At 31.0% G+C, this 16,031-nt stretch overlaps 1 protein-coding gene and 1 long non-coding RNA gene across 3 annotated transcripts; one reads left to right on the top strand and one right to left on the bottom strand.

Annotated features, from left to right (window-relative positions):
• The first annotated feature begins 7,926 nt into the window (after window positions 1–7,926).
• LOC114374584 lies at window positions 7,927–10,911 on the top strand. Of its 2 annotated transcripts, none has more exons than XR_003658584.1 (7): window positions 7,927–8,285; window positions 8,405–8,472; window positions 8,559–8,645; window positions 9,913–9,986; window positions 10,139–10,237; window positions 10,478–10,598; window positions 10,741–10,911. It is a non-coding gene; the product is annotated as an uncharacterized LOC114374584 (long non-coding RNA). The 2 variants fall into 2 exon arrangements; XR_003658583.1 differs by having other exon boundaries at window positions 7,929–8,285; window positions 8,405–8,467.
• An 818-nt stretch (window positions 10,912–11,729) lies between these two features.
• LOC114377654 (uncharacterized protein RAB5IF homolog) lies at window positions 11,730–14,798 on the bottom strand. Its single transcript, XM_028336272.1, has 4 exons — window positions 14,374–14,798; window positions 13,891–13,994; window positions 12,380–12,509; window positions 11,730–12,287 (listed from the first exon to the last, which is right to left on the bottom strand). Exons 1-4 carry the CDS (start codon window positions 14,482–14,484, stop codon window positions 12,249–12,251), a joined length of 384 nt encoding a protein of 127 aa, XP_028192073.1. The 5' UTR covers window positions 14,485–14,798; the 3' UTR covers window positions 11,730–12,248.
• Window positions 14,799–16,031: the final 1,233 nt, after the last annotated feature.

The raw sequence follows: 16,031 nt of genomic DNA, 5'->3' as shown, positions 1-16,031 counted from the left end.
TAGTTTTTTTTATTATTTGAGAAAATTCATATCTAGAAATATACAATGGGAATCTATGCCATATCACAGAAGTACCGAAGTGGCATGCATGTAATCATCATAAGCCTTATCCTGTTTTCAACGTTGAGATATTTTATTATTATTTTTTAATTATATTATTAATATAAAATATTTATTAATTTTATCAACAATTAATTTTTATCAATAAATTTGATTAATTACTTTTACTAAGATTTTTTTAAGTATATTTTACTTAAGAATATTAAATTTTATCATTCTAATCAACGACTTATTAATATAATTTTATTATATAATTTAAAATCTTAAATCCTATATTAAATGGACCGGGAATTGTGCTTGTTTGCTCGATAAAAAAGCAGTCTTTTGAAGCAAGCATCCATCGTAATTTCATATATCTCAAAAGCTTTGTTCTAATCCGATGGCATGGAAACACCATCACACTTTGAGGGAACCCTGAGATTAGGGAGCAATTTCCTTCTTTGTAGTATTCCTATTCTCAAACATATGAAGTACCACCCAATATCATACATAAAAAAAGAAGAAAAAAAATTGAAGTATATATCTACAACTGCCACCACGAAACATCTCAAAGGCTAATAATTCAGGTGATGAGAACATAACAGCTCTTCAATATATCACATAAATTAACAACTGTTACAACTGAATTACTGGTAAAAAAAATCGAAGTGGGACCACTGAATCTTTGTCTGAAAGGGAAAAGTAGATACTCTTGTTCCTTTTCAGGACTAATGTCTTCGGCTTTTTTTATCAAATGTGGGTAAATCTTTTTTTTTTCTTTTTTCATTTGGAGTAGATTTTAAATTATAATAAAAAATCGAGTAAGTCGTAGATATTATATTTCTTAAGTTAAAAGTCCTAAAAAATTTTAGGACTTTAGTTTCATTTTTTTTCTCCTATTTTAAGGTTGTATATGTTTTATTAGGACTTTAAAGTTGTAAGTTTATTTTTTTTATATTTTTTAACTTTGAAGTCATATTTTTTTATTTTTAAAGTATTTTGTTTTGGGATTTTTTATAACATTTTATTTTTTTTGTTTTCCTTTCAATTTTTTTTTAAAATTATAAATAATTTTATTTATTTGATTATTAAATAAATATTTTTAATTTTATATGTTATTAGTTTTATTTAATATCTTGTATATATTTTTTATATGATTTTATTTAATACGTTTTATATATTTTTAATATTTTTTTTATTTAAAATATTTTATACAATTTTTAAATATTGTTTTATTTAATATATTTTGTATATTTAAAATTTAGATAATTTTTTAATAATTTTATTGAATTTTATTTATTTTGTAAATGAAATCAATAATATAAAATACTTAAATTCTAAAAAACTAAAATTTTAAAACACTTTAATTTAAAAATTTAAGACATTTAAATAAAAATTACATCTTTTTTTAACGTAATCATAATAATTATTCATACAAATAAATAGATGACTATAATTTTTACTTTTTATATTTCTCTTTAATTTTTATTATTCATTTATATTAATGTATTATGTTATTTCTAATTTAACAACTACTTTTATTATTAAATTATTAGATATTTTTAATAGTAAATTCCTTTATACAAAATAAATAATATTATTTTATAAATTATAAGTTAATATTAAAAACAAAATATTTTGATATTTGTTTTAAAACTTTAGTTTTTCAAAATTTAAGTATTTAAAATAAAAAAATATATTAAATAATATTATGTTAGCTTTTTATTTCATTTACAAAAAAAAAAATCAAATTCAATAGGATTATTAAAAATTTATCTACTTTTAAATATACAAAATATATTAAATAAAATAATATTCAAAAACTATATAAAATATTTTAAAAAATAATATTAAAAAAATATAACATATAAACATAATTATAGGGTCATCTACCTGCGGCAACTGTGTGCAACCTGGTCGTGGCAACAAAATTAGTAATCTTACCTGGTGAAACATAATTAGGAGCATTTTTAAAACACAGTACTTTTACACATTTTTGTAATTTAATTGGAATTAGTTTCACCTCAATTTTTACACGTGAGAAATGATGCATGAGAAACGGGTATTTTCATGCAAGACTAAAAGGTCGTTTTTTTTTATATATACATTTTTTTAAAATAAACATCAAATTAGTAAGATGCTATTACAATATATAAAACATATTGTTAACTAGTGAGCATATTGAATATTAGTATTGAGATATTTATAATAATTGACTCGCCATTTTCATCTGAGATACACCTTAATACATTTTTAATATGTCCATTGTCGTATTTAAGAAATTTTTTATTTAAAATATCTTAAAAATTACTTAAATATGAGGGGCAAATAAACAATTTAAAGTGACAATAGATACATCCTCAATAATTGAAAGCTTTTATTAAAAATATTATTAATGCATTCTCACCATGATTTTCAATGAGTCCCCCATGAAATAACATGCATTAAGGGGATATATTGACTCCAGAGATATCAGAATGCAGAACTCAAGCAACACACTTTGTCATTTTCACAGCAATTCCCATCCTTGAGTTATTTTTATTCTTTCACCAAATACAACTACATCTCTTCGGCTCTTCCCTTTTTCCTTACAATAGAATGATAGATATTTAACTAGGTGTTTTCTCACATACAGTTTTTACATGACTTGTTCATAATTCATTTTTTTTTCTCTGTATATTTTTATATCATATATCACTCACTTTATCTCACTTCTTTCTCTTCTCTTCCTACTTCTCTCCTAGCTGTAGGAATATAATGACCTTCAGGCAAGTTTGCCACATTGTAACCATCGTAGCAACCATCACCGCCAATGCACAAAAATTAGTGCTAGGAATTAAATTTTCGAGAATGGTACCTTGTGATGTCCTTTTGGTAGTTTATCACATTGTAAGCCTTGCTAGTTGTGAAAGTGTCATCACTCATCAGGAATCATGCTCCTCTTGATGTTTGTATTTTTCCAGGAGGTGAAAAGAATGCCTAGACTCTTTTTTTTTTCATAATAAAATGGTCTAGAGTTTGATAATGACAGAGAATATACCCAAACATGCTGTATCACTCAATCAAAATCACCATCAATTTTCATGTTTGATTTTCTTATCTTATTTTTTTTTCTTCTTTGGTATAATACAGGGGGTTTTGGAGATTTATATCAATGAACTATAAACAACTACATAAGGGAATTTGACACCAATGAATTCGAGAAGAGTAAATACCGAAAGATTTATATCAATAAATCATGAGTAACCACATAAAAAAATTTGACATCATATTTTAATCCACAATCTTAAGATTCAGGTTTATGGATTTTCTCCTCACTTATATGATACTCAACTTTTCGATCTCGATTCAATGTGAGACTTCTTTTCACACTTATACTCCAACACTTTTCTCTATTAATATTAATTCATGAATATTTTAGTTTCCTACTTAAGGATATTGTGGAATAGTGAAATAAAACGTGACCACTCTCACGGACGGATCCAGAAACTTAGCATACGGGGGTGAAGGTAAAATATGTATGAAATTCAATTTATATATATATATATATATATATATATATTTAATTTAAAGAATATTATAATTAAATACTACTCTGGTGTTAAATCTTAATTATTCTCAAAATATTTTTTTAATTGAGATTCATACAATTTAATAAATATAACTAATTTTTTTAATAAGAGTAAAATTTTTATTTTTTGCTTATATATATTACCCAAGAAAATATACATTTTATAATAATTTTTTTAGGCACTAATTATCTCTTCATAGGATGACTCATAATTAAATTACATTTTTTGTCCTGTTCCTATATTGTGATAGAATATTGTGGTTTAACTAGAGTTTAATATCTATGCTTTAATGATATAAAATAATTTTATAACATCATCTAGTTGTTTAAATTATTTAGTGAGTTATAATTAAATGATTATGTAAAAAAATTTAGACTGTTAGTGTATAATTATTTTTCAATTACATATATTTAAACATTCTTCTAATAAAAAATCTATATTTAAACATTTTTGCTAATTTCTTCCGTTTAGGGTACATTGTTTGCTTATGTAAGGGATGAAAAAATATGAGAAGATATAAAACATATTTTCAATTGTCTTAATTTTACTTTCAACTCTGACCACTCTGCCCTTGTGAATATCCTTGTCTCTTGATATATCTTCATAGATTTAGTACATTTATCATACCCTTCTCTAGGTGGCTGATTGATCCATACAAGGATTTTTTTCCGTTCACGTGATTTGTAACAATACTATATTCACGTATGGATCCCAGGCACCAAAGCCAAAGACTAGTCTACAACTGTTATAGAATCCTATAATGCACGTGAATCTAGGATGATAAGAGAAATCACTCTTATTTATGGAATGTGATTGAGCCTAAGGTCTCAGGCCCAATTATTCCATTGTTGTTGATCTAATATTCTCTTGTTCAATATTAGTTGGTCTCGATCAAACAATCTTGATCACACAGACGGTGTAAAAATACAATACCTAAGATCAAAGTCAGGCTGAGAAATATTCAATAATGCATTCTTGACATCTAGTTGTTTTATTGACCAATCTAACTCTAGAATCTTTTTTCTTTGGGCAAGTCAACTACATCCGAATCTGAATTTTGCATGGACTTCATTTCCTCTAGGGCAACTTTATTTCATTCGGACATTTAAGGCATCCTGTATTATTTTATTTTTTTGAAATTTCTACACTAGACAGTCATTAGGTGAAGGCAAGAAACGAAGGTACTGTTCATATACACATTTGGAAATAGGATGGTTGCTGCAAGTTGACATGTTTCAAATTGGCAATAGGGAGATTTTTGTTTTGTTTGGTTGAATTAATTTAGAAAATACTTTCTTCAAAAACGTTTTCTAAACTGTATAGGCCCAAAACTCAGAACACAAAAAGTCATTTTCAGAATTATCTTTGTAACTTACGAAAATGAAAACAAGTGATCAACATGCTGTGCAGACTCCTAATGCTCAGAACGTATATGTGGCCCCAAGTCCAGAAAGACCTTGTTTCTTTCCCATCGTTCCTACCATGTGCATCCTAGATCTACAGTTTAACCATTTGCAGCTGACCCATCAAATCAGTTATTTGTTAAGATGTATTGTTGTAAACTTTCAAGTACTAAATAGAAAACATCTTTGTATTGCACCAATACTATATACAATGCATGCCATATTGCTTGTGGTGTTTTAAAACATTTAATCGGTTCGGAAAAGAAATTTTCCTGTTGTAGTTCTTTATGCTTGGCTTCTTAATTCGTTTGGAACAGCTTTCTCCCACCACATCCACTATAAAACTCACGCACGTCAACATGGCCACACTATAATTTACTTCTTTACTATGAGATGCAGACAAATGTGTAAATCATGAAGCAATGATAACTTGATGTTATATTTTACTGTTACCATGTGGTTGAATGATCACCACCAAAGAGATGCAGCAGTAATGATTTTATAATAGACTCAACAGACTACTCATTTCATTATATAAACACAAATACTATGTTAATATTGGGTAACCATGGGTTGTTAGAATAGTCCAGGAACTAATACATGTTCTTCTATATGGTTTTTGACACCCATTTGTGTCCTCCAGGAACTAATACATGTTCTTCTATATGGTTTTTGACACCCATTTGTGTCCTCCATATTATATATATAAATATATATTTTGCTGATTAAAAAAATTATATAAACACAATTGTTTTTAAGAGATATAAACACAAATACTATGTTGTGAAGACAATGCTTCTCAAATAATGTGTCCTTTCTTTTTGGGTTGAAGTCAATCTTCATGGTAGTAGTTTATCCTACCGGCTGGACCATATATATGTAGATTATATATTTCTTTTAGTTTTAACTTTTAAAAAGTCAAACTCCAACATTCTGGCAAAAGTTTCCAAACAATTTCACACATATCTATGTAATGGATCTTATCTAGTTGTATAAAATTTTGTTATTATTATTGGATCTTACGATCGTATTAAGTAAAAAGCTGCATATCAAAATCTTAATTACATGCTACTAATCAAATGCTATCATAAAATTTCAGTCAACCTTACTTATAGTTCTTTTTTATCAACCTCGACCAAATCTTGACTAGGTTTGTGTTTGATCGATCTCATTGTATTTTGTCAACCTCCATTGAGGTTATTTTCAGCCAACATTGTTTGTTGTTAATTTCGGTCAACCTTGGTTAAGGTTATTTTTTGTCGAACTAGATCATGGTTGTTTTTCTACCAACCTCATTTGGGGTTTATTTCAATTGACTTTGACTTGAGTATTAAAAAAATATGTCATAATATTAAATCTAAGGCCCATGGGTTGTCCCTAGCCCTGTGGGCTTTTAATGATGGGTTTTTTGACCCTACGAGCCTTTTGGCATTAGGCCCAGGTTGGGTTGGGCTCATTGGACCATTTTGACAGCTTTAGCCACAAATGTTAATGGGAAATTAATAAATGCACTCTTTTCTTTACTAAATGCAATTTTTTATGTTTGTTTTTTCCCTTTCTCAAAATTACTACTTTTTGTAAATTAAATTTCAAAAAGTGTTAAAATTTTAACACTTTTGGAAATTACTTTCTGGAAGTGTTATAATATTTGTCAAAATTTACTTTTCTGAAATTTACTTTTTGGAAGAAAAAAATATGGGTTGTATCTATCAAGAAAGACACAAAGTAATACTCTCTAAATGTTGTTGGCTTAGTGTCCACTCTCTACGTTATCATAAAACACTTACCTTTGATGTCAATGTTCCCTTATACATCCCTTTGTTGTCGCATGTGTCACTCCATCCTTAACTTATTTTGCATCATCAACTTCATTGCCAAGATCTACATTCCCCCCTACCCTTCTACTTCCACACAATCACCTCCCCCCACTACTACTATTCTATCTTTGACAAGTCCTTCCCTGTAGTGCACCACCATCGAGTACCACTTTGTTGCCACCACTATCATCGTGTCCATTGTTCCTCTTTGTTGTTTACATGCGCATAATCGAAGAGAAGATTAGGTTCCTACACTCCATTTTATCGTAGGCGATGGAATTGTTGCAACTGTCATGCCTAACCCACTCACGACGGTTGCCTTATACATCGACCCTAACCCTTTGTTCCTAAGCACCTTTATCGACCTTCATTATATGTTGCAACCCAAACACTCCCCACTCCTTTATGAGAGTGTAAAGGGTGGATTATGAGATGATGACATTTAGGGAGTCTTATTTGTGTCTCTCTCAATAGATCCATACAATCCTTACTTTTAGTAATTGTTAAAATTGACATTTTTTAGAGTTAAGTTTCCAAAAAAAAAAGGATAATGTTGAAATAAAAACACAAAAATATGTGTAAGAGGTGCATTTAACAAATGGGAAAAGTGCATTTAACAATTCTCATGTTAGTATGTAAGTGAGGTAGGATATTAATTGATAAAGGTCTTGGTAAAGCTAAAATATGAAGTGATGGGATGAACTTAATAAAATTGGGTGTATTTTAATAATTTTAGCAATTTTTCATAACATATTGCTTTTAGGATGAACTAAGTGTCCCTATAACTAATTTTATATTAAAATTCTACATCTATACTCTTATTTTTCATAATTATCAAAAATAGTTTTTGAGAAGAAAATATGAAAACTAATTGTCAAAAATATTATTTAACTATTAGAGTAAATAAATAATTTAAAGGGCAAATCATGTCTTTAGTCCCCCAACTATTGAGATTTTTTTTAGTTCCCAAATTATTTTTTGATTAGTCTTGGTCTTTATAGGTGTTGAATTAGTTAATGACACGTGTCAAAATCATTGGAAACATGACTTATTAAAACTATGATTTAATTCTTGGGAGAAAATCACCCACTCCAAAGTCCAAACAACCCAAAATTAAAGCAAAAGACAATGAAGCAATGATCCATTCCATTTTGGGTGAGATATTTAGGCAGCAAGTGCAAAGTGCAGTATTGTCCAATTGGGAAATAGAAATATAGATTGATTTATATGGTGAGGATGGGTTTGGCCTGCTAATTGTGGCGTGGGCACGAGCCTCTCACGTGACCCAATCGACGGTCCTGGAATTGCCCATAACCCCCCGCCACGTCAGAATCTCCGGCGAAAGCCACCGCGTCTCCGCCACCTCCGACCTACGCCCCGCGGGATCCTTCTGGATCTACGTTGTCCCCCTCGAAACCACCAACAATGAGAACCTCGAAGCCCTTTACTGACAAGTAAACTAAACTAAACTCAACCATTTTCTGAAATTGAATTACACAAACTATTATAGAAATACTCAAGCACATACAAACACCTTTAGTTCCAACTTAGTTAACATGCTATTTTGCAATAGGCACGGGATGCTTATTATAGTGGTCACCCTCTCATAGTTGATGACATGTTTGATAGAGTAGAGGTGAGGTACCTTTCTTCACTATGTAATTATCATGTTAGTTCTTAGCTTCTAATTTAGACTACTAATATTGTTCCTTTAATTATGGAAACAGTTAAGGCTGAGATGGTTTGGTTCAAAGTCAGTTGTCAAGTCTCCTCGGTGCAGTATAAGGAGGCAATCCACATTTGCTGATGCTGAGGTAATTTCATTTTCTCTGTAATTCTATGTTAACTTGTTCTTGTCTCACTTACCTGTGTTGTGATCCCACATCTATGTCAATTTACCGGTATCTTGCTCACTTACGTCCTATGATACCCTCAATTGTTTTTAGAATGCATTGCTTGACTATGTATTTCCACTTCTTGGCTCTTTCCCTCTGTTGGTACAGCAGAAACAAAATAAAGGGAAGAAGTAAGTTTGAAAAATTGAACTGAATAGAAAATAGAAGGATAGAAAAATTACACCTTGTTTGTTTATTGTTTTGAAAAACAATGTTCTGCTTTCTAAATTTTGTTTGTCTCTTGATACATTTGAAAGTGTTTGTTCCTCACTTCCTTGAGTATATTTCTTTTTTATAAAAGTTTATCTTCTGAGCACTTAAACAGCACTTGAAGAAAACATAAGTGAATGATAAAACATCTTCCATCTGTTTCTGTTTTTTAGTTTTTAAAACACTTGTTTTGGATGTAATTTTCAAAACTTAATAGATTTTGGATGAGAAACTGATTGCTGGGCTCTAAATTTTGGTTTTTAAAAATCAACATTTCTTTTTGTTTTCCTTTCAACTAAATCAAAGAAAATGCATTGCTATTTGTGTTTTCTTTCTTTCTATTTCTTTCCTCTCGTTCAAACATATCATTATGTGGCTCAAGAATTTAGGATTGTGTGATATGATGACATATTTATATTCTTTTGAATGTCTGTAGTTGCTACGTGTTTGTCTGGTTAGAATGCTCAGCGCTCCTTTCCTTGTGTTCCTTTTTATCTTGGTTTTTTCTCTAGAATATTGAATGATGTGGTTGTAGGGCAGGAAGATCTGTCTATGATTTTTGCATTAGCAAGCACATGGGCCATGTTCCATGCATTTGGCAGTTTAGCCTGTGTTGGTCCCATATCATACACTATTGGAATGGCTTATCAAAATGCATTCGATTCAGGCTTATCACTTGGTAGCCAAACATCTGGACTAGGTTTTCTGGCCTTGGTGAACAGCCTTATTTTCGTTGGGCTGTGTTTTGTCATCGGCTACCCTGTTGCTTCAGCTTTTTCCCCTTCATCATCTTATGCCTTAATCTTCAAATGTGTACTTCAAACAATATCTCAAATGCCCCCTTATTTTAGTTCAATTGGGAAATCCTTATAGGAAAATTTTCTATGTAACCTTAGAAAAATATTCAATCATTGATGTCATTGTCACTATTTCAGTGTTTCTATATCCGTATTTTGTTAACTGTCTATTTTCACAGCTAAGGTGCTTCATGGCCTTTGGAGGAATGACTTGACGGCACTAAAAGGTGCATGTCCAAATTGTGGAGAAGAGGTCAGTTATTGTGATAACTGTCATATAAGCACTTTGTTTCTTTTCCATCTTCTCCCTCAACTTATGTTTATCTCTATCCAGCTTTTGAGGCACAGCATATACATAAGGTTTAATTTTGCTATGTGCACTGAGTTGGATTCATATTCGTTTAGGTATTTGCATTTGTGAGAATGGACAGGAATATTGAGTCACCTCACAGAGCAGATTGTCATGTGTGTGAATGCATATTAGAATTTCGCACAAAAGTTGAGGTAACAATGTACAGACTTTTTTTTAAAAAAACCTTTCCAAAAGGCTGTTCAAAATGACTAAACTGTTAGTTATTTCTAATTTAATTAGAGACAATTGAGAAGGCTATGCTATAATTTGCAATGCATGTTGATGACTGCGTGGTAGAGAATATTTGTTTCTCTTCCATTTTTCATCCACTGCACCCAAAACCAAAAGATGCTACTGCAATTTGCATGACACATGATTTTGTTGTTTTTCAGCAATCAGTATCGAGATTTGGTAGACAGTGGGTTTATGGGCATATTTATCTTGTTTCACTAAGGCAGATCCCGACGCCAATAACAGCTGTGAATTTTCTTCCGATTTGTTTGTGTAGTTATAGTAAGGATCAGAGTTCATCAGCTCCTTATTCTTATTTTTAGTCTGGAACAATTTTGCCTGAAACCGATTTAAAATACTTATTATAAGAAGTTGATATGTTGATTGATGGACAACTGATTTCTTTTATTTGATTGTTTGTCAGTGTTATGCAAGACTGAGTATTGAATTCTCATGACAATTGATGCTCATGTAAAGCAGAATCCCGATTATCATGTATACAAGATGAGCTCTGTATTTTTTATACTTTTGTATCTTGTAGAAACACTTGTGATCAAATATGAAATGTCAGAAACAGAGTTATACTCCCACTTTATTATTGTTGTTATTTTTGTGTGCATGGTGTACTAATGCCATGATTGCCGGTGCCATACTGCCATTACCATGTTTGGAACGCTGAATCCTGATTTTCTTCTATGTTATGTTCCATTAAATATTTATATGATGTCCACAATTGTTAGTCCAAAGAAAAAAAGCGTTTCCATTATCATACCTCATTTATTTTTATTTATTGTTTAGATTATTTTCAATCTCTAAAAATTTCCGCTAATTCGAATTTTAGTCTATATTTTTCATTTTATTTTTGGATTTAACTCATACTTTTATTTCCTGCCAATTGTCAATTTTTTTTTCTAAATAAAAAACGTGATGGAGAAAAAATATTTATTGCAACATATCATTTCAGGGGCAATAGTGGACAAGGATCATCCAACTCCCAAGTTACCACATGTTCTAAGGAACACAAAAGTAACCTTAATAAAATACCATTAACGAAAAATGACCTGTAAAGTTTCGTTGATGCTAATTTTATTTAATTAAACTTTCAGTTAGTTGAACTTTTTTTCTGTTGTCGATGATGCTAAATTTATTAATAGAGCCAACTCAATAGCTCGTGATAACTTTATGCTAAAAGAGGTGCATGTTCAAATTTAAACCCCAATAGATACAGCAAATGCTTGCTCGGAAAAATGAATTGCAGGGGAATTGCATCGCCCTGCCTATACGATATTTTGTACACTAAAAACTTATATAATTTTGATGTTTTGCTAGTTTTTAGAGTAGATTTTTTTTTTTTACTTGCAATGTTTCATTTTTCGCAACAAATGCCCTTTGATCTAAATCTGCAAACTAGAATGAATTTGTTATCTAGTAAACAAACCATAATCATGATCGTGAAAATCTTCGGGTTTCTTTTACCATAATCACGCATAAATACACAACACTGGATCCTTAAAACAATCAGTTGATAGCAGCTGTAACCAAAATCCCCCGCAATAAAATATATATCCCCTAACAGCTACACTAAGACTCCAACAAAATGCGGGAACCCACTCGGGAATTCTATGTTTATGACATAAACATCAAGGATAAATGGTCCTTCAGAATTTGCCCGCAAGCAACTTTATTTCACGGTTCAACAAACAGAAATTCGATTGTCGTCAGTTCTGCAATCCACACAGTTTGCTGTAGTACGGGGTGTCATTGGAAACGTTTGACTAAAAGAGGCCATTACCATGGAATGCAGAAGGTAGTGTTCATGCATGCATTGCAAAATCAGAACATTTTACATAGAAGTAAAGCAGATGATTGCGATTCAGGCAAATGTAATCAAGTAAATCTTTCAACTGTGTTGAAGCTTCAATGCCCAGCCAATCAGAAGTGTGCTAAACTGTAAACTAAAATCCAGGAAAGCTGCACAGATATCAAAAGTGAAGTCAGATTGTAGAACAGTAAAAGCCTCATTTTCTAGAGTGGACAAAGCAATGACCAACATAGTAAATTACCAGGAAAAGAGTTATGGAAGCAAATAGCCCCTCTTGAAGGAGGGCTCCATGACCGCCAAACTCTTCCTCATCAACCTTTAGTATTACTGCATAGTAACTATATATAATTCCAGTGGATAACGCTAAAAAGCTACAAAACAGGAAAACATTTACCAAATAAACATCAAATTTAGTGAGAGGTGGTGTCACGTTTCATTCTTAATGGCACAAAAGTAAAATGATAGATTTAAATCAAGCCCGAGAGAAAGGAAAAAAAAAAACTAAGGAGGCTGTATTAGATTAGAATTTCAAAGGATTTTAAAAGACTTTTTTTATAAAAAAGTCTTGTAGTATTCAATCAGAAATTTTAAATGGTATAAATAAGTCTTGTGATGTTCAATTAAGACTTGTAAAGAAATTTGATAAGTTATAATATTCCTACATAATCTTTAAAATTCATAAGACTTTTTTATGTTAAAATAATATTTTAAAATCCTAATCTAATACACGCTCGTAAGGATCTCAATTTGGACAAAGATAATTTCTATGAAGTTACAGAAGCAACATGACACTGACCATTCAAGTCTGAGAAAATTTATACCAAGTAGAGTCTTAACAATTCATTAATTCTTCTGTTTATAAAATTCGTGATTGTTTTTTGGTGTAAAAGGGGATGAAGCCCAAAGAGAGGACAGTATATTAAAAACCTCTAGGAAAAGAGGTCGAAGCTACATCAGCTAAGACTCGAAAAGCAATAAAAGAATGAGTGAAATAAATAAATTCTACTGTTCTCAATGCTCAAACCATGTCTGGCCAACACATCAGTGACCTGATTGGCTTCACAGTAAATATAAAATTCATGATTGTACAAAGTAAAACTGATTTCTGCAACAAAAGGTCACTTGATTACTGTTGCCTGAACCTCATTAACGGATTTATTTCTATAGATTACTAGATGTTTTTCTAACGGTCAATAAACAGATCTTCACAAATATTACCACATTGGCGAGGCCATCTTCTCTATTTCTAGAGTTAATGTTGCTTTAGCACAACAAAATTTACGCATACAGGCAATCTCCTTAGTTTTGTAACTAGAACAGCATTTTCTATAAATCCACCACTTTTGCTTAATTTATGTCAAATATCAATCGCTTTTAAAGTTTAATCACTCTACATTTCTTTTCCACCCATAAACCCCTCTCATAGATCTGCATGGTCACTTTCCATTCTTTCTTTTCCCATAACACTCACTGTCTCCTCCACTATGTACTTCCTTGTCTCACAAATGTTGTAATCAAAAGTTAATCCTAAGCCATGTGACCAAAGACTACCAAAAATATCTCAACGCCAGCACAGGACATCCAGACAAGATGTTCCTAGATCTATGCATTTGGTAGACAATCAAAAGCAATAAACAAGACCATTATCTGATTTGCAAAATTGCAATATCACAAGATCAATGAATTACAGTCAATATACAAATACAACTATAAGATAAACATACTAACCCGGGAGAAAAAAAAAACACTTACAGGATAAACCATATGCCTCCAACCAAAGGTATGGAACCCCAAAGGAATCCACACGCAAGGCCGAGCACTTGTCTAATCCAATGCAATACGTCTCCCAATTGATCCTGCTAGGAGGTAGCATATAGACAAAATGAGACATGGGTTGTTAGCATATGATTAGATCAATTAAGTAACTACTGCATAGAACAACAAAACAAAATAAGAACGTTTAATAACCAAATCTCAATTCATGATTGCACTATGTAAGTTGATTCTTACTCTTAACCATGCAGTATAAAAGAAATTGAGAACATATTATATCAGTAACACAATTATTTTATTTCATTTCTACTCTTTTGCTTGCCCAAGTTTCAGTTAGGCAAATAATTCAATTCAGCATTTCCAAAATTAATGATTTCGTTTTAACTGAAATTTCAGCAAACGTCTGGGGGTCAAGTTGGGAATAAGGATGGATCTACAAAAGATGAAATTTAAAGAACAAACCTTGTCCCAGGATGCTTCTGGATCAAACAATTTGGCGAATTTTGAAGGCGAGAGGTGACCGTTCTGGTGCGGTTGTTGATGGTTGAGTTTAACTGATTTACCTTCTTTCATAGTGGGAAACGAAGCAACAAATAAAATTCAAAACAAGCGAGTGAGTAATGGGGAATGAACTACTTCACACAAAGTTTGGGTTTTTGAATCGTTATTGGTGAATGGTTGACGATTAGGGTAAGACTTGTTGAGAAACGGCGACGCTGGAGGGTGGAAAAAAGAAAATTAGGGTTTTGAATTAAAAGTGAAAAGGGAATCTGAATGAAAATTAAAAATTGCAGGTCTTGGTGGTTCGATCTGGCATCTGATCTACAGTGCCTCTCTGTATTTTTCTCAATCTCAACAACCACGGATGAGGTCACCTGTTGTTCCCTTGCACTTTGTTTTATCATTTATCTTATTATTATCATAAATTTAGTTTTTGATTTACATTTAATTTTTTTCGGTACAAATTTACATTTAAATTTAAATATATCCAATTGAGCAATTTTTTTGTTTAATCAATAATAATAATGCCAGGAGAATATAATTTATGGAACTTGTATGCTGGTTTCCTTAAAAAAAAAAAACAACTTCTGATATATGTTTAACTCGTATCGCTCATTCGCTTGCTAGCGTCAAGATGATTTGCTATTCACCAAACTTTTGATAATATTTTACTGTGTATTGAAGCGCTTATCTTAGATGAAATATAATATTTGATGCATAAATAAAATGCAATAAGCTTCTTTGTTTTAAAAAAACTTGTATTTTCAAAAGTCATCTTAATTTTTATTTTTAATATATATTTTATTCAATTATTTTATATGCCAGGAGCAACATAGTTTTAAAAATACTTTAGCTTGTGGAAAAAATATTTATCAATTTTTTCATAATTAATAATAACATTATTTTCAATACTTATTTTTGTTAGAGAAAAAATATTATTATACATTAACAACAATTTTATACTATTATGCGACTGCTTCGTCGGAACTTGTTGTTCCTAGGATTGTTAATGTGGTTGCCTTCTGCAGTGGGTCAGATAGTTTGGTTCGTGGATTCATGATTATTCGGGCTTTTATGGTTTTACTACCATCCTCAACGCATAGCTTCATGGTATTTTACATGGAATGAACCTTGCTTGGAGTTTAAACTTACGCAACCTGATTATTGAATCAGATTCTAAAGTGGCTTTGACTCTTATATCCAAGGGAGTTCCTCCTTTTTACCCACTTGCTTCTCTGATCTCCAATATTAGTCTTTTTGCAAATAATTGGATAATCTCAGTTTTGCATATACTACGAGAAGCAAAATGCTTATGTTGATTGGCTAAGAAAGGATATGTATTTATCAACATTTGGAGTTGTCTCAGGTGACCGTGGACGTGGTTAAGGTGAACTTTAAGATTTTACACGTCAAAAGAATAATCTTTGTTAAAAGAATAAAAAGAAAACCCGCAAAACAAATAAGTATGTGATTTATGAGAATATGAGTGAGTGAAAATAATGAGATGGAACTTAATACTTATAGAATTGAGTGGGAGCTGCATGTTCTGGTTTGTAAGGACTAATCCTTACTTATTAACTTATAGATAATAACTTTAAGATAATTGTGGTTTATAGATA

Source organism: Glycine soja, chromosome 11 (assembly GCF_004193775.1).
Source record: "Glycine soja cultivar W05 chromosome 11, ASM419377v2, whole genome shotgun sequence".
Classification (NCBI taxonomy): Eukaryota; Viridiplantae; Streptophyta; class Magnoliopsida; order Fabales; family Fabaceae; genus Glycine; species Glycine soja.
The sequence above is the reverse complement of the archived record's forward strand: the minus strand, read 5'-3'. Positions and strand labels throughout refer to the sequence as shown.